This window comes from Chiloscyllium punctatum, chromosome 22 (assembly GCF_047496795.1).
Source record: "Chiloscyllium punctatum isolate Juve2018m chromosome 22, sChiPun1.3, whole genome shotgun sequence".
Classification (NCBI taxonomy): Eukaryota; Metazoa; Chordata; class Chondrichthyes; order Orectolobiformes; family Hemiscylliidae; genus Chiloscyllium; species Chiloscyllium punctatum.
In genome coordinates, this window is record NC_092760.1 from 15,109,324 (window position 1) to 15,128,994 (window position 19,671).

General features: G+C 42.3%; 1 protein-coding gene across 1 annotated transcript in view; it reads left to right on the forward strand.

The window, feature by feature from the left end:
• apip (APAF1 interacting protein) overlaps positions 1-19,671 on the forward strand; it is a 53,888-nt gene that overhangs the window by 28,645 nt on the left and 5,572 nt on the right. Inside the window, exons 3-4 of the mRNA XM_072591848.1 lie at positions 13,466-13,514; positions 16,283-16,400. Coding sequence (XP_072447949.1) covers positions 13,466-13,514; positions 16,283-16,400 — 167 coding nt within the window. The remainder of the gene's footprint in view (positions 1-13,465; positions 13,515-16,282; positions 16,401-19,671) is intronic.

A 19,671-nucleotide genomic window follows, 5' to 3' on the forward strand; every position in this document is an offset into this window, starting at 1 on the left:
GGTTATGAGTTTTAGATTAGATTAGATTCCCTACAGTGTGGAAACAGGCCCTTCGGCCCACAAATCCACACCGACCCTTCGAAGGGCGATCCACCCAGACCCATATTTACCCATGACAATGCAGTTCAGGATTGTGGGAGGAAACCGGAGCACCCGGAAACCCACGCAGACACGGGGAGAACGTGCAAACTCCACACAGACCATCGCCTGAGGCTGGAATCGAACCTGGATCCCAGGTGGTGCAAGGCAGCAGTGCTAACCATTGAGCCACAGTGCTGCCCCATCAGTTTAAACCTGTAAGTAGAAGGTCTTACAGCTATGAGCTTATACAGTATAAGCAAATATCAGATATCCTGACTGGTGATCCCGAGTGGGTCAATATCATGAGTTTGATATATTTTCCTAATCACCATCTAATTTCTACTCATAATTTTGCATTAAAGAAAACAACATCCAAAAGCAGTCAACAAAAAAAAACCAAAAGAACTGTGGATGCAGGAAATCCAAAACAAAATTAGAAATTGCAGAGCTCTGAGGAAGGCCTGCTGGACCTGAAATGTCAACTTTGCTTTCTCTCCATAGATGCTGACAGACCCTGCTGAGTTTCTCCAGCAATTTCAATTTTTGTCCTTAAAGGACTTGCAATGTTTAAATGAAAACAGGAAGAACTGCACATGCTGTAAATCAGAAATCAAAATAGAAATTGCTGGAAAAGCTTAGTAGGTCTGGCAGCACTAGTGGAGGGAAATCAGAGTTTCGGGTCGTGACCCCCTTCTCAGACTTGTGTTTAAACTCTTGACCTCTTTTCGTCTTCTCCCAGCACCAAGCACTATTCCAGCAGATGAGAAGCAATAAAGTTTAGAATGATAAAGCATTTTATCAAGCCCAGTACAAACAAATCCCTGTGTGATTCTTGGATCAAGTAAATCTAATTCTCATCTGTGAAACATTTTTTAATTAGTACATTTTCTGCCTTTCCCTGGGGAAAAAGAAGCTTCAAACAGTGAATTTAATCACAAATATCTCTTCCCAAAGACTTAAATGCAGCATGATCCCATTGCATTAACCTATTGACAAATCACCTAATTTCTCTAGGAATTGTGTTCCATCTCCTGCAAGCTTGACTGACCTCTCATCTGTGTTCTGTTTGTCAATGTGCTTGGGCCCTCCTTTCTGTGTTTATTTCCAATATGTTGCTTGGACCTTATATTAACTCCAGGATCCTCATCACTTTCAAAGAAACGGGTAAGACGTTCTGAAAAATGCAGTAAACATCTATCGTTTGGAAGTATTCAAAATGGTGTGGGTTGAATCTTCTTTAAAAGTTGTTGTTCTACCAGAACTTTAGAATCTTAATGACTGATTTACACAGACAATAGCATACAATAACACTGCAATACATTATCTAGGGTTAAAGCTAGATTGAAATGTTCAGACAGTAAATATTAAAGACATTTGAATTACAGTGCTGTCTTGGAGGCTCTATGGCAAAGTTTTTAATGATTGTAATTTGTTTATGATGTCAGTCTCAACAATCTGGTTCATTGTCATGGCGTAACTGATAGAGATCCTAGCTTTCATGTTGCAAAGGCCGATATAGTTTGTTTGTACTCTGTCACTTATAGTTCAGAGATTATCTGAAAGGATTAGTGTAATTGTCAGTTTCCCAGGTATTCTTTGTAAAGTAATGCTGTGACATCGTTTGGATCATTGCATTCAGCTGCAGTGATGTTACAGTCTTTGAGCACCATCTAGTGTTTGTTCGTTTCTGCCTCATCTGGTAAAATAGGTTTAAAAACGAATCATGTCATCAGGACTTGTAAAACACAGTGGACGTATCCTCACATATTTGTGATGCAGATTGAAGACAACAGCATGGGTTTATCTCCCATTCCAGCTGAGGTTGCCATGAAAGTCCCAGCTCCGGCATGGTGGCACAGTGTTTAGCACTGCTGCCTCACAGTGCCAGAGACCTGGGTTCAATTCTCACCTCAAGCAACTCTGTTTGGAGTTTGCACATTCTCCCCGTGTCTGCGTGGGTTTCCTTCGGGTGCTCCAGTTTCCTCCCACAGTCCAAAAATGTGCAGTTCAGGTGAATTGGCCATGCTAAGCTGCCCGTAGTGTTAGGTGAAGGGGTAAATGTAGAGGAATGGGTCTGACTGGATTGCTCTTCGGCGGGTCGGTGTGGGCTTGTTGGGCCAAAGGGCCTGTTTCCACACTGTAAGTAATCTAACTCCTATCGCCTGAGGTGTGGTGATCCTCAGGTTAAACAATCACCATCTCTTATGGACCTGTAGGATTATGGCCACCTCACCTTTACCTTTACATCTCAACACATTAAATAAATTAACTGTCAAAACCTATTGTAGGAAACTATCAAAGATAGTCTAATACAAATCGAGGCAAATTTTTAATTGTATGACTTTTTAAATGTTCATTCATCGCAAGTGGGCCTCATTGGCAAAGCTTGTATTTCTTGTCCTTTCTTAATTTTCCTCACTGTCAGGGTTGTTAAGAAAGCATATGGTGTTTTGGCTTTCATTAACAGGGGGATTGAGTTTAAGAGCCGTGAGATCTTGTTGCAGCTTTATAAAACTTTGGTTAGACTGCACTTGGAATACTGTATCCAGTTCTGGTCGCCCTAATATAGGAAAGATGTGGATGCTTTGGAAAGGGTTCAGAGGAGGTTTACCAGGATGCTGCCTGGAATGGAGGGCTTATCTTACGAAGAGGTTGACTGAGCTCTGACTTTTTTCATTGGAAAAAAGAAGGAAGAGAGGGGACCTAATTGAGGTTTACAAGATAATGAGAGGCATAGATAGAGTTGATTGCCAGAGACTTTTTCACAGGGCAGACATTGTTAACACGAGGGGTCATAGTTTTAAGCAGTTTGGTGGAAAATATAGAGGGGATGTCAGAGGCGGGTTCTTTACACAGAGAGTTGTGGGAGCATGGAATGCGTTGCCAGCAGCAATTGTGGAAGCAAGGTCATTGGGGACATTTAAGAGACTGCTGGACATGCATATGGTCACAGAAATTTGGGGGTTCATACATGAGGATCAATGGTGGGCACAACATCGTGGGCTGAAGGGCCTGTTCTGTGCTGTACTGTTCTTTGTGTCCTGACTGATCATTATCTGATAAGCTGTGATTGAACCTGCATAGTATACAATCAGCAATTAACATCCATGTTTCTGACTTTACCTTGGAAGTAACCAGCTGCAAATAGTTGTTCCCAGGGCACTACCCAGAGGAACTTTGCAGGGGTGGGGCGTGGAGCAGAGCCTCGAAAAGCCACAGCTATCTTCCTTTGTGCTCAGTTCGACTCCGAGCTGTGGAGACATTCAGTTTTGCCCAGTTTCCTTGATCTCACACTAAGTGAAATGCTGCTTTGATGTCAAAAACCTCTTGTGTGGGATTCGGCTCTTTTTATCCATGTTTGGACCAAGGCTGTAATAAGAGAAGGAGCTGAGTGGCCCTGGCAGAACCCATTTGAGTACAGTGAGCAGGTTATCGCTGTGTGCTGCTTGACCAACACAGTAAATGATCCCTTTCATTTTGTGGGTGATCAAGTGGATGCTGATGGTATTCAGCTTGAACATGTTTGTATTTTTTTTATGAATACGACATAACTAAGCAACTATCCACATTATCAGGTAGCTGCCAGGTTGGAAGAACAAGACCTCCTTAACATTTACATGGAAACTGAGTTGTCATTATTCTACACTATAAATCCAACATCTCATTCAGTCTCCAGCCTCTAATTCAGAATATTCGATGACCTAGACTTTGCAATGTTAAAACCAGTGATTCAGTCTTTGCTTACCATTGATAGCAAGCTTCAGTCTGACATTAAATCCTAACTATCTATGAGTTGCACTGTTCCTTCAAGTTTCCCTATAGTGGTATCCTGCCAAGTGACTGAACATTAAAGTACATAAAGTCATTGAGTCATACAGCCTGGAAACAGACCTTTCAGTCCAACTAGTCTACGCCAACCATGTTCCCATACCAAACTAGTCCCACGTGCCTGCATTTGGCCCATATCCCTCCAAATCTTTCCTATGCTAATGTACTTAATGTATCTTATTGTCTTCTAAACGTTGTAACTGGACCTGCATCCACCACTTCCTCTGTCGTTCATGTCACACAGGAACAAATCTCTGTGTAAAACTGTTGCCCATCGTGTCCTTTTTAAAACTTTCTCCTCTCACCTTAAAAATATGGCCTTTGAACTCCCTTATCTTAGGGAAAAGACTCTTGCTATTCAGCTTATCTACGTCCTTCATCATTTTGTAGGCTTCTTTAAGGTTACCCCTTAACCTCCTACGCTGCAGTCAAAAAGTCTCGCCGACTTTTGTAAATCAAACCCCTCATTCCTGGAAACATCCAGGTAAATCGTCTGGCTTCGAAGAACGTGCAGGGAGATATATACTTGTGTTCGACCTGTCGACCACCAAATATTCATGCTTAAGTTACTGCTAGACAGATAAGAGTCCAAGCTTTGCGCACTACTGAACCGTGACTGCAAATTTTGACTCTGTTCTGCTCAGTTTTTTTGTGTGTGACAGGTGATGTTTTCCTTCCAAAGTGTTCAACATGACTCACACCCTTCAGGTGGTAGTTCTGTCAGGATGCCATCTTGATGATAGCTTTGGGGTGAATCCTTTGGAAGTTTGCAGATAGATTGCAATGTTAGTCAGAATGTAATGCTGTCATAATGCCAGTGCTGCCAGCACGGGAGCATAATCCAGTGCTTCCTTAAGAATACTGAGAGGCTGTAGTTCAGGGCAGTTTCATTGTGGCCATGGAGCTGTTAATAGTTTGTTACGAACGCTATTCGTGAGGCACGTAAAGGGTATAAGGATTGGACAAAAAAAAATCCCCAGTCCTTGATTTTTAAAACAGTCCTTTTGACATTTCAGTCCACAATCAAAACTACAGAATTTTTTTAAAAAGGTCTTTACAATATTATTAAAAAGATTGTGTGGTTGCGAGATTCTAAAAGGAACTACACCAATGGATCTAGCTGTAAACGTAAAGGCATAGATTTTGCTGCAGGGCCAAAGAAGTTATGGGGTGGCTCGGTGGTTAACACTGCTGCCTCACAGCGCCAAGGACCTGTGTTCGATCCTACCCTCAGGTGACTGTCTGTCTGTGTGGAGTTTGCACATTCTCCTCGTGTCTGCTTGGGTTTTGTCTGAGTGTTTCAGTTTCGGTGAATTGGCCATGCTCAATTACTCATCGTGTCCAAGGACGTGCAGGCTAGGTGAGTTAGACATGGGAAATACATGCTCTTTGGAGGGGTGATGAGGACTTGATGGGCAAAATGGTCTACTTCCAGAGTGGAGGGATTCTATGATTTTATGATCAGTAGCATGCCGTTTATTAGACTGACAATTGCCCACAAAATGTCTGACACATTTCGCGAACACTACATACAACCGAGCGCCCCTGAACTATCCTTTTCTATTATGTGTCCTAGTTCAGTAGCAAGTGCTGCAACTTCACATACTTTTCAGTGATTTCAACGCTGAGTCTCAGTGATATACTGTTATAGCATGATGAATACCTAATAAATACAAAGAATATAAGGAGCAGGGATCCCAAAAGGCAGCTGTTGTGATAGCAAGGCAAACCAGATCAACCTCACTATCTCTGGGACTCTCAAAATTGCTCATTTGTTCCTAACCGGATTTTACAAACTGATCTTTGACAGCAAGTTTATAACTTAAAGCAAAGTCAACAATTTATACATTTATTTATTATTTATTAATAATGTAACTTTAGGAGAATACAGATAAACAACAAGGCAATCCTAATTCATATTTAGAAATCTAAATCCAATCTTCTTTGATTACAATATCCCACTCTTGCACTCTGTCACAGCCAGACACAGTTATGGAATAAAATCGAAAGAATAAAAGAATATGAAGTTGCCAGTTTGGCAACTGTTTCAGTGAGGAATACTATGTCTTCATGAAATCAGTAGTTTACGGTACAGGCAAAAACGGAAATGGCTGACAAAACTCTGCAGGTCTGGCAGCATTTTGGATCCAGTGACTCTTCATCAGAACTGATAGCAGCTAGGAAAAGGTGGTATTGATGCTGAGGACAAGATTGGGAAAGGTGAGCAGTTAAATGGAAACAGAGCCCAAAGGGAGAGAGATATGAAAGGGGTAGGCAGATCAAGGGATTATTGAAGAGCCAGGACAGAAGAGAAGTCAGAGTCCTACAGCACAAAGACAGGCCCTTTGGCCCAAACTGGTCCATGCTGACCAAATTGTCAATCCATGCTAACCCCATTTTCCCTTCCCTATTCATGTATTTGTCTAAATGTCTTTTAAATGTTGTTAATGTACCCACCTCAACCACTTCCACTGGCACCTCATTCCATATGCATACCTCCCTCTGTGTAAAAAAGTTGCCCTTCAGATTCCCTGAAAACACTTAAAAAGTGATGACAGCAGAGTCTAGGAGAGAATGTGTAGGTTGTGCTGAATGTAACCCGTGACAGAACCAGGGTGTGGGTTAAAAAAAACAGAATCTGGACAGAGTCTAAAGGCTGTGAAGTTATAGAACTCCATGTTGAGTTCTAGAGGATGCAAGGTCCCCAAAGAGAAAATAAGATTCTGTTTTTGAGCTTGCGCTGAGGCTCACTGGAACACGGCACGGTAGCACAGTGGTTAGCACTGCTGCCTCACAGACTCAGAGACCCGGGTTCAATCCCCACCTCAGGCAACTGTCTGTGTGGAGTTTGCACATTCTCCTCTCCGGGTGCTCCGGTTTCCTCCCACAGTCCAAAAAATGTGCAGGTTAGGTGAATTGGCCATGCTAAATTGCCCGTAGTGTTAGGTGAAGGGGTAAATGTAGGGGAGTGGGTCTGGGTGGGTTGCTCTTCAGAGGGTCGGTGTGGGCTTGTTGGGCTGAAGGGCCTGTTTCCACACTGTAAGTAATCTAACTCTAAACACTGGCGCAAGCCCAACACAGAAACATTGGTGTGGGAATCCAGTGGTGTGTTGAAGTAGCAGGCACTTTTGTCATTTTTGTGGACAGAATGTCTAAGCTTCATTTCCCTAGTGTAGAGGAATATACACTGTGAGCAGCGAATGCAGTAGACTAGATTGAGTGAAATACAAGTAAATCGCTGTTTCACCTAGAAAGTATGTTTAGGCCCTTGGATACTGAGGAGGGAGGAAGTAAACAGCAAGTGTTGCACCTTCTGCGGTTACAGGGGAAGGTGGCATGGAGAGGAGTAGGGCATGAAAGAGGAGTGGACCAGGGTTCCAGAGGGAACAATCCCTGCAGAAAGCTGACAAAGGAAGGGAGAGAAATATTTGTCTGTTGGTAGCATCCCCCTGGAGGTGTCAAAAATGGCTGTTAATGATCCTTTGGATGTAGAGGGTGGTGGGATGGTAGGTGAGGACCAGATGAGGACCCTATTGCTCTTGTGGGAGGGAAAGAAAGAGGTGAGGGTAGAACTGTGAGAGATGGGTCAGACATGGTTGAGGGCCCTGTCAGACACAGTGCTGGGGAATCCTTGATTGAAGAAAAAGGTGGACATTTCGGAGGCCCCCTTGTTGAACTGATGTGATAGAGACAGGGAAAATAAGCGAATGGAATGGAGTCTTTCCAGGAAGAAGGATTGGAGGATGTATAGTGAAGGTAACTGTGGGAGTTGGTGGATATTGATGGCTAGTCTTTCCTCAGAAATGGAACAGAGATGTCAAGGAAGGAAAGGGAGGAGTCCGAGATGGGCATGGTGAAGGTGAGAGCAGAGTGGAGATTCAGAGCAAAAGTGATGAATTTTTCTAATTCTGAACAAGAGAGGGAAACAGCACCAATGATTCATCAGTTGGAAAGAATTGTGGGTGGGAGCCCATGTAGGACTGCAATAAAGAATGTTCCACATACCCCAACAAAAAGACAGTTGTGACTGGGGTGGGGCCCATGTGGGTATCCATGTCCATCCCTTTGACCTGACGAAAGCAAGAGGAAGTAAAGGAAAAGTTGTTGAAAGTGAGGACGAGCTTGGCCAGGCGGAGGAGGGTGGTGGTGGTGGATAACGAGTTTTCAGGCCTTTTTTCCAGCAAGAAGTGGGGAGTCCTGAGACCATCTTGATGGGGAATGGAGATGTAAGGGGATAGCACATCCATGGTAAACAGGACTTGGCTGGAGCACGTGAGCGGGAACTTTTGAAACTGATTTAAAGTGTCAGAAGAATTGTGCATGTAAATGGGAAGGGACTGGACAGTGGGAGAAAAAAATAAGAGTTGAGGTAGGAAAACGTATGCTCAGTGGGTTAGAAACAGACAAGAAACAAAGAGTATATCGAGGTTGAAAGAAAGAAGTTCCATGGGGCAAGAACAATTCAGGTAGGAAGAAATAAGTTCCATGGGGCAGGGATTGATGCGTAAGACTGTAACTTGCTTGAATTCCAAAATCACTGGTCAATGCAAACAGTTTCTGCAGTCCTCTGAAGACTTTTCTTTATTTCTTAGACTGGAGTTCTTTTACCAGGACTTGTACCAAGTTGACAACTGGAGAACTAACCAGAGAGAGCAAAGCCAAAACCCAGTCCTGCAGCTTTGAAAGCAACACTGCCTCCTGCTCAAAACTCAGTCTAAACCAGTTCATCCTTTGGTTTCTCTCTTTTTTTTTAAACACTCTCTGCAATTGGTCAGCACCAGTCTTCCCTTGATTGACCAATGCAACATCCCAACAGCTACCAGTCCCTGAGCAAAGCAGCATCACAGAGCCTAATTGTCCACTGTGTCCTTAGCGCCGTCATTAAACTGCATTACCTTTCCAAGCCAGTTCCCAACAGCAAGCATCAGTCTTGTATTCTCCATTTTTAAAAAAAAACAACATTTGATTCTCTACTGCAACTCACAGTTCCAAACCAAAAATGAGGAAAAAAAGCGAAAAAGAATGATGGGCAGAACACAGCTGTGTAAAAACATTTAAATTAAGTTTTTTTTTCTAAAAAGTGTTTCATGAACACTAAAATATTTATGAATGGACATATTAAAATTATTAATCGCATCATGCAACATGATGCATATTTAGATGGTATGGAGAATAATGGCTCCCTGAAAGAGCGACCCAGTTATTCTCATTTCGCTATTCCTTGTCCTTGGACTTGCAATTTTTTTCCAATTTGAGCACTGATCTAATTTTCTTTAGTAAATTATTGCTGAACCTGCTTTCATTGTGCTTCCACATCAAAATGTAATAATTTGCTATATAAGAATAATTCTTCTCACTCTTCTGTTTTGCTAATTGTCTTAAATCTGTTCAGTTTCTTCTTATTTATCTGTTTGGAACCTCATAATTTTGAACTCCACTATCAAATCTCCCCTTAATCTTCCATACTCTATGATAAAAAGCTCAGTTTGCTAATTCTATCTCTGTGACTGAACTCTTTCATCTCTCGTACCTAGTAGATTACTTCTGCACCTTCCAAGTTCTTAACCATTTCCCTAAAATGTGGTGCATAGAGCTGGGCTCAGTACTCTAGCCAAGGAATTCTAATATCTGATTTACAAAAGCTTACTGTACTCTGTTCCACCAGTACTATACAGTCAAGGAATTGAGATATGCCCGTTCTCATTGTGCTTGTCCAGATGGAGAGGATTGATACAGTGGGCGGCACGGCGGTACAGTGGTTAGCACTGCTGCCTCACAGCGCCAGAGACCCGGGTTCAATTCCTGCCTCAGGCGACTGACTGTGTGGAGTTTGCATATTCTCCCCGTGTCTGCGTGGGTTTCCTCCGGGTGCTCCGGTTTCCTCCCACAGTCCAAAGATGTGCAGGTTAGGTGAATTGGCCACGCTAAATTGCCCATAGTGTTAGGTGCAGGGGTAAATGTAGGGGAATGGGTCTGGGTGGGTGCGCTTCGCGGGTCGGTGTGGACTTGTTGGGCCGAAGGGCCTGTTTCCACACTGTAAGTAATCTAATCTAATCTAATCTAATCTAGTCACAACTGTGGTATTATGGAGAATGGGCTGTCACTTGGAGGTGTCTATCTGCTCTACGTTGTACTGGCTAATGAACCAGATAAGAGCTTTTCATACATTCTGCCCAATAATATCACCACTGGTTGTAAAACCTGGCATTAATTGTTAAGTTTGGAAGCTTAGAATTTTCTGTTTCACAAATTCAGTTCTGTGGTTCAAGTCAGAAGCATAAAGCCTCCAGATAAAGGGTTTGGGAAAGTTGACATTTTACTAATGACATGCAGTTGCATTTCAAGGACCACACATTGAAAGGAGAAATTTTTTTTTATTAATTCATGGGATGTGGGCATTGCTGGCTGGGTGAGTGTTTATTGCTCATCCTAGTTGTCCTTGAGAAGGCGGCGCTGAGCTGCCTTAGAGTCATAGAATTATACAGCAGAGAAACAAGCCCTTTGGTCCAACTTGTCCATGCCAATCAGATATCCTAAATTAATCTAGTCCCATTTGCCATCACGTGGCCCATATCTCTCTAAACCCTTCCTGTTCACATACCCATCCAGATGCCTGCCACATGTTTTAATTTTACCAGTCTCCACCACTTCCTCTGACAACTCATTCTTACACACACCACCCTCTGTGTGAAAAACCTCTGAAAGGTCACCCCTCAGCCTCTGGCGTTCCAGGGAAAACAGTCCCAGCCTATTCAGCCTCTCCCTATAGCTCATACCCTCCAACCCTGGCAGTATCCTTGTAAATCTTTTCTGAGCCCTTTCAAATTTCACAACATCCTCGGTTTATGTAAATGGCTCGGATGTGAACACTGGAGGAATGGTTAGTAAGTTTTCAGGTGACACCACAATTGGAGGTATAGTGGCCAGTGAAGAAGGTTACCTCAGAGTACAACAGGATCTTGATCAGATGGACTAATGGACTGAGGTGTGGCAGATGGAGTTTAATTCAGATAAATGCGAGGTGCTGCATTTTGGGAAAGCAAACCTTAGCAGGACTTATATACTTAATGGTAAGGTCCTAGGGAGTGTTGCTGAACAAAGAGACCTTGGAATGCAGGTTCATAGCTCCTTGAAAGTGGAGTCTCAGGTAGGCAGGATAGTGAAGAAGGTGCTTGGTATGCTTGTCTAAATGCAGCATCTCACATTTATCTAAATTAAACTCTATCTGCCACTCTCCCACCCATTAGTCCATCTGATCAAGATCCCATTGTAGTCTGAGGTAACCTTCTCCACTGTCCACTACACCTCCAATTGTGGTGTTTCTGCCTTCTTGAACCATTGCAGTCTGTTTGGGGTAGGTGGACCCACAATTTTGTTAACAAGGGAATGCCACAGTTCTGAAGAGCCTTTGTAAATTTCTGCACTGCATCTTGTAGATCATACACACTGCTGCGACTGAGCGTTGGTGGTGGTGGAGGGAATAAATGTTTGTGGATCTGGTGCCAATCAAACCGGCTATTTTGTTTTGGGTGGTGTCAAGCTTCTTGAGTATTTTTGGAGCTGCCTACATCCAGGCAAGAGGGGAATATTCCATCACAATCCTGGCTTGTGCATGGTAGATGGTGGAGAGGCTTTTGAGAGTTAAGAGGTGAATTACTCCTGGCTGGATTCTTAGCGTCTGACCTGCTCTAGTAGGTGAAGATTATCCCATGAGATAATAGTTAACCACCTGTAAATCCAGATAAGATTATAATTTGATTTCTTAGAGGTTACAGTGTTGTGAGGGGTCTAGGTAGAGTGAACAAGAATGTCCTATTTCACACAGTAGAGAGCTGAGTAACCTGGGACATAGATTTAAAATGATTGGCTGAAATAACAAAGAAGAGTTCAAGGAATTATTTATTTTTCATCCAGGGTGTGGTAGAGGTCTGGAATTCACTGTCTGAAAGGTGAGTAGAGACACAAGCTCTCAACCCATTTAAAAGTTGTCTAAAAATGCATTGGAAGCACGGTATTCTCCGATGTGTAGGACGAAGTGCTGCCCAATGGGATGAAGCTGGGTGGCTTTTCTCTTGGTTAGTGTTGAAATGATGGACAGAATGTCCTCCAACAGTGTCATAGATCGTTGTACATTTTCTAGATATTACACACATAAGAGAAGGATGAATGTTCAGGGCACAGGGGAGAGCCAGTAAGGAGCAGAATGAGAATTACACTTTGGGAGGGTCAGCATTGAGATGATGAATCAATGGCCTTTCTTGGGTGATGTAATGGTTCCTCCAAACTGACGGCATTCTTGAGGTGCAGGATATATCTCTCTGCGATGCAGACAGTGCTGAAGGCTATTATAAAACTCGTTAGTATTTATGGTGTCTATCTTATCTGCAGGTACTGGGCCCTTTGCGATATGTGACAATAACTGCATTCTGGCATAAAGAAAGTTGTTATCTTCCTAATTGTGAATATTCAAATTAGTTTGTACTTTAGAAGTCTGGTATTTGTGTACTTAGTTCATTATAAATAGCTCATTACACTATTGAGCAATACATTTATTTAAAAAGCTTCTCATAAATTTAACATTTATCCATTGAAATGTCATTACACTGTCACTCATTAAACTTCTCCTTTAGTTTTTGTTGAACTGATACAAAACCAACTTTGCTGATGAGGGTGAGATTAAATCAGAAAATATTTTTAGCAAATAGCAGTAGGGATGATGATGAGCACAATGACCTACTACCCGGTGAGTTCAGTGCAAGGATCCTCCAGTTATTGCTTGGAATAAGGGAGGCCTGAATTTCCAACCATCTCCCAAAGGATGCTGCATGGTCCTAATGGCCCATCTAGCTCACTGGATGACTCAACTTACTGTGACTGATATGAAATATATCAGCCAGCTAATCCCCCTAGACAAGGGTGCAACATCTGTTTTGGGGGAAAGGTTACTTAAAACAGGTTTATCTCATCATTACCCCATCACTGTTTCTGGGATTTTGCACTGCACAAATTAGCTACCACGTTCTACAGAACATTGGCCACCCTTCCCCATGCTTCTTTGGCTAGAGAGTACTTTGTAAAGTTATGCTGGAATACTAAAATCATGAGGGGCATGGATAGAGTAAAAAGACAAGGTCTTTTCCCTGGGGTGGGGGAGTCCAGAGGGTATAGGTTTAGGGTGACTGGAAAGATATAAGAGAGACCTAACGGGCAACTTTTTCACGCAGAGGGTGGTGAGTGTATGGAATGAGCTGCCAGAGGAAGTGGTGGAGGCTGGTACAATTACAGCATTTAAAAGGCATCTGGATGGGTATATGAATAGGAAGGGTTTAGAGGGATGTGGGCCAAATGCTGGCAAATGGGGCTTGATTAATTTAGGGTTCCTGGTCAGAGTGGACAAATTGGACCAACGAGTCTGTTTCCGTGCTGCACGTCTCTATGACTCTAAGTAAGACAATAAAGATCTTTAATTCTGTCTCTGTTAAACACTGTTTTGTCAATTCCTTCCGAGTGCCTGTTTTGTTGAAGTCTAAAACCAATTTAATGTTTTCTTTTTCAGGGATGAAATCTATATTGCTCCATCAGGTGTTCAGAAGGAGAGGATCCAGGTGTGTGAGTGACTAATTTATTCTGGTCCAGAGAAAGCAAAAAGGATTTGCATTTATCCTGCACCTTCTATGATTTCAAGATCTCCAAATGTGCTTTGCATTTAGTAAAATTCTTTTGCAAAGTCACAGTTGTAATCTAGGAAATGCAGTGCCCAACTTTCACACAGCAGATCCCACAAACAGCAAGGGGATAATTCCAGATCAGGATTTTGTGAAAGGAATTCTAATGCAAGGTCATTGACCTGAAACATAAACATTATCTCTCTCTCCAGAGATGCTGTCTCAATAGCTGAGTACTTTCAGCTTTTTGGATTTTATTTCATGTTTTATTTATATTGGCTGATGGGATAAATATTGCCTAGAAAATTAGGGTGAACCCCTCCTGCTCTTCTTTCCCTTGTGCTGTCAGATCTTATATATCCATCTGAAAGGGCCTTTTTCCCATCTCGTCTGAAGATCAGCATTTCCTCAGCACTACAATCTCTGTAAAGTGTCAGTTCTATTATGTACTCAGGTGTGTGGAATAAACTTAAATCTACACCTTCTGACTCAGTCAAAAACATTACCTCCTGAAAGGCAGCTGGTAACACCAGTCATTGACATGTCTCTACAATATCTCAGATCTCAGAATTCTCTCCTCGGCTAGCTGTATTGAAGTTTGGAATTTTGCGTTCCAGAGAAACCATATCAAAGATGGAAGAGCCTTTAGTTGGCAAGGTTACTTGGGCTGCCATAATGTAGTCTTGTGAAAGCGTGCTACAATGATAGCAATGTTCCTGGAAGAGCAGAGAAATTCACGCAGCATCTTTTCTCATTTTCACATTTTACCACATACCTGCAGTTGGCAGAAGTTCCAATTTGTGCTTTAATAATGCTGACTTATGACAGCCTCATTATTCTAACAAAAAAGCCAAAGTCTAGCTAACCAGTGTTATTAACAGGATCTTTCTCTGCACAAGTGTTGGCATCTCAATGAACCAAATATTGAAAAGTGATTTAAAATAGTTTTTTTTTCATGTACTATTGAACAGCAGAGCAAAGGGCTTATACTTAATGAGGCTGCCTGGTTAATTATATGCAGCAATTTACACTCTCATCCTGTTGATATTGTGTGGGATGAATAAGCCCCAGGTTCAAATGCAGAGCATCTTTCCAACCTGCTGCTGAGAGAATGATTAATCTGCATCTGCTGCAATAATTTGAGAAGTCTGCCAAACCTAAATGGTTTTAAAAGCACAAAGTGCTGGCAATACCCAGTGGGTGAAGTGGTACCCATCAGAGACAAATGAAGTGTCAGGTCAATGAACTTTCATTAAAAAGAGAAAAATTAGAAACCTAATAGAACAGAATTTTCTTTATTGCTACATGTGCTCCAGTGTAGAAATACAGTGAAAAACCTTTACAATGGCTGCCTATTATGGCGCCATCTTAGGTACAAGTACCTTGGTACAAATCTTGGATAAAACAGAGGAATAAAAAATAGTTTAAAACAATAAGTCAGAAGTAAGACATTGTTAAAGGATTGACATTACAGTAAGGTACAACTTTTCAGATAAACGTTACATTCTAGCAGCTCAGTGTAGGGCCTCAGCATATGCTGTGACCGCCTGTGCCAGACCGCATCGCTCCAGTCCAAGAATGAGTCCACCGGCACTCAGCCTCTCCAAGATAAGTTCCAGGACCATATCCCGCACTCGAGGCTCTGTTCCGGGCCTCGCAGCCGCCTGCTGCTGCTCCAGGATTCACCTCTGGGTGTAACGGGAGAGAAAGAGAAAGAAAAAAAAGTAACAGGCAGAGCAGAGGAGCGTCCTACTCTGCCGCCATCTTGCTGGAAGTGACTGCCTGCATTTGGCCCAAATCCCTCTAAACATAGATTTGGAGCAAGTGAAAGGGAAGCAGGGTGGTGTGGGGAGGATGGGGAAAATTAAAAAAATAAAAGAATGTATGAATGGGTGGTAGGAAAGGAACATTTGATGGTCCTTCTCTCTTAAGCATCATGGTAGAGTTCTACTTCCCATCACTTTGCAATGCACTAATTTCAGCATGCAACCGCTCTTCTCCCTTTCTGTGACCTTTTATGTGATGCCACCACTAAACACATCTTCCCCTCTCTTTCCCTTTCAACATTCTGAAGAGATCATTCCCTCTACAATACGTTGATGCACTGCTCAGTCATCCCCAACAACCTATTCCTTTTTCCTATCATGGTCTTCCATGCAAGAACAGGCGGTGATGAACCTTCCTGTTTACTTCTGAGGATTTCACCATCTGAGGCATCAATCAATCCTTCCAAATGATATTTACTTGTTCTTCTTTAGTTTATTATACTGCATTTACTTCTCACATTCTAGTCCCAATATTGGAGAGACTAAATGTAGATTGGGTGACCACCTTGCAGAACACCTCTGCTCAGTCTGCAAGCATGATTCTTAGCTGCTTGTTATTTCAAATATCTACCTTGCTGCCACTGATATCTGTGTCCTCGGTTTGCTTCCAATGTAACTCAACACAAGCTCTTCGAATACATCAGTGTCTTATAGACCCTGAGGCGTTTGTTGTTTTGCAGTTCTTATGCGCTGTAGTTGAACAAATGTATCGCATGTGTCTTGCTCGTATTTTGTGGGAAGAATCACAAAGTATAATTCACAGAATGTGTACTGTTTTGCAAGAGTTCAGCTTCTGCTACTCACACAGCAACTCTCCAGATCAGAATCAATTTTCACTGTCCTCTGTCCAATCTGGTGTTCCTAAATTCTGCTGTCTTGCAGCCTGGTGACTTGTTTGTCTGTGACATAAAAGAACGTGACATCTCTGGCCCTCCACTCTGGAAGAAGCTGAAGAAAAGCCAATGCACCCCCCTTTTTATGAATGCCTACACCATGCGAGGTTTGTGAATAAAATCTTCCAGAACACTTGATCTACATATTGGTTCTGAACATGGTTTCTCCCATCTGTTTTGCATATTCCATGAGTGAGCGTATACGGTTTGTTGTTTTCAGTAGAGGAAGCCAGGTGAGCTGGCACACTGCCTCTGAATGGGAATGGACCCATCCCGAATAGGTGTGTATGCATTATCCTCCACTACAATTCCTCACAGGTGGGATGCCCCACTGTCCAGCAATAGCTGAAAAATTCAGTTTCTCCGTTTCTAACCATTTGGTAGAGTTAAAGGTACTCAAATTATAATGAAAATATTTTGAGTATGACTGTGTTTGATAATATTGAAGTCCCATAAAAGTGAGTAGTATGTTTCCCACATTATTACCAAAGAAAGTGCCGACTCCTCTTCCAGGTTTGTACAATTCTGCAGAGAAATACAGCTCCTTTCAAGAAGAAAATCTGACCTGGTTCAACTTTGCTGGTCAAACACTGCGAAAGTGAATGTATCTACTTACCAAACCTTCACAAACTAGGTTTGTCCGTTTCTCTGATGACCAACTGTACACTGTCCTCTAACAGCCTGTGAATGTTTGTGACTAAGATTAAAAAAAGATATGAGCTTCTTCCTCTTTTGCTTTCCTCAGCCCACATCTTCAGCCGCCGAAACCCTTAAAATTGCTTTTACCAACACAGACATGACTGCCCAACACTGTTTGCTAACTTCACAAATTTGGTTCTCACTAACTTCAAACAGTGCAAATCTCCACCTATAGATATCCATTCTGACACCTAATTGCCAATTTGCCATGGATTTCACTGATATGCACTGATTCCTCCTCATTATAGTCTCAATCCTTTTAAATGTAAGCTCTTGTATGGCTCTGTCCCACTACCTCCAAATATCATTTTGTGGCCGACTGATCTTGTCACTGGACTAGTAATCAAAGGTCCAAGGAAATATTCTGGTGACTGTGGTTTGAATCCCAACACAGCAAATGCTGGAAGTAGTCTAAATATTGTCTAATGATGACCACGAAACCATTGCTGATTATTGTAAAAGCCCATCTAGTTCACTAATGTCCCTTAGGGAAAGAAAATGCCAGATTTACATGTGATTCTGGATCTACAGCAATGTGGTTGACTCTCAACTGCCCCCTGAGCGACTAGTAATGATCAATAAATGCTGGCCAGGCTCATCCTGTGAATGAATTTGTCTGCCTGTTTTATCAATTCTTTTCAAAATCCTAAGACTCTCAACCCTCCAGGGTGTATAATATGTTGTCGCCTCACAGTCTGACCCCTGAAGCTCGGGTAATAATCTGGTGAATCTGAGCTGCACTCTTTACAAGGCTTTCTTAGTGACCAGAAATGTGTTCACATTCCAAATGTGCTTTAGCTAAGGTTTTGTACAGTTATAGCAAAATCTTCTTCCATTAACTTCTTAGCCCTCTATTCTTTTAATGATCTGCGTACATGGACCCTAACTCTCTCTGGACTTCCCTGCCTCCCAACTATCCATCATTTGATTAATATTTTTTTTAAAAATCTATCCTATTTGGTTAATTTTGGATGACCTCACTCAGTCTGTTAAAATGTATGTGTCTCAGTTTTGTCTATTCACTCACTACATCAATGCTCCTTTTTAAGTTCATGTACCTCCTTAAACTACTTTGTATTAGGTAAGCTTAGATACTTGGCTTTTTATTGTGGTAAGTAAATCACTAACACAGTAGAAGCCCGATATCTGCGGGTTCTGTTTCCACTCTTTCATTTATCTGCGGTTTACCGTGGCCCGAAAATATTGCATGAAACATTGCAGAAATAATTCCAGGGTGCTGCCGGAGCGGTAAGTTTCCCATTTAAATGATAGGGTTCGCTACTATGCACGGTTTCAGGTATCTGAGGTAGGTTTTGGACCGTATCACCCGCTGATACGGGTGGATACCTGTACAGTGCTTCCCAAAGTTCTTCCCATTGTGATCTCATTGAGGTGCTTGAAGCTTGCTGTGACCTGGTGAAAGCAGGATTGGTTTCAGGATCTGTCACAGGAGGGGCTGGGGTTACAGAGAGATCTCTGATAGCAGGGGAAGCTGTTTAATGCAGAAAGTTTACCTGGAGAAACAGTTACCTTGCCACTAGGTGTTTCCTTCAGTGCAGGATTCATGCCTCAAGGACAGGGCAATCAGGGTCCTGCCCTCCATTTTAAAAAAAAACAAAGGATTTAAAAGTACCACGCAACTGTTAGCTGTCAGTCCAAGCTCCATTCATTGCTGCCTCAGAAATTGCAGCCTCACATTCCCACTGCTGACACCCTGAGAGTCGTGCCCCACAGTTGGGAAGCCCTGCGTGAATAAGTCGAGTGTATAGTCTAAGCTCCAGCAAACGTTCTTGTGAAACCACGATCTCCATCCTTCCAACTTAACCCATTAACCCTACTATTTTCTCCCTTCTAACCAATCTCCTGATTAGGTTGTTATTTAGCCTTCAGTTCCACAAGCTTTGATTTTAATCAGCATTGCCACATCATTGTTTTTCTTAGCTTCTATTCAACTCAAATACATCTCTTCAGTCTAGTTTTCCTAACCTTTTCCTCTAGGCTTGGTTCTGTTTTGTATCAGCTTTTTTGTGAAATACCTTGAAACATTCACATTATTATGTATAAGGTGTTATATAAATGTGAGTTATTTCATTCATAAAGGAACATTATTAGAGTCATAGAGATGTTTAGCGAGAAACAGACCCTTCAGTCCAACTCGTTCATGCCAATCAGATATTCTAAACTAATCCAGCACCCGGCCCATATCCCTCCAAACCCCTCCTATTCATATACCCATCCAGATGCTTTTTAAATGTTGCAATTGTACCAGCCTCCACCACTTCCTCTGGCAGCTCATTCCATACACGTACCACCCTTAGGTCTCTGTAATATCTTTTCCCTCTCAACCAAAACCTATGCCCTCTAGTTTTGGTCTCCCCACCCCAGGGAAAAGACTTTGTCTGTTTATCCTATCCATGACCCTCATGATTTTATAAACCTAAAAAGGTCATCCCTCAGCCTCTGACAATCCAGGGAAAACAGCCCCAGCCTGTACAGCCTCTCCCTCTAGCTCAAATCCTCCAACCCTGGCAACATCCTTATAAATCTTTTCTGAACCCTTTCAAGTTTCACAACATCTTTCTGATAGGAAGGAGACCAGAATTGCACACAATATTCCAACAGTGGCCTAACCAATGTCCTGTACAGCCGCAACATGACCTCCTAACTCCTGTACTCAAT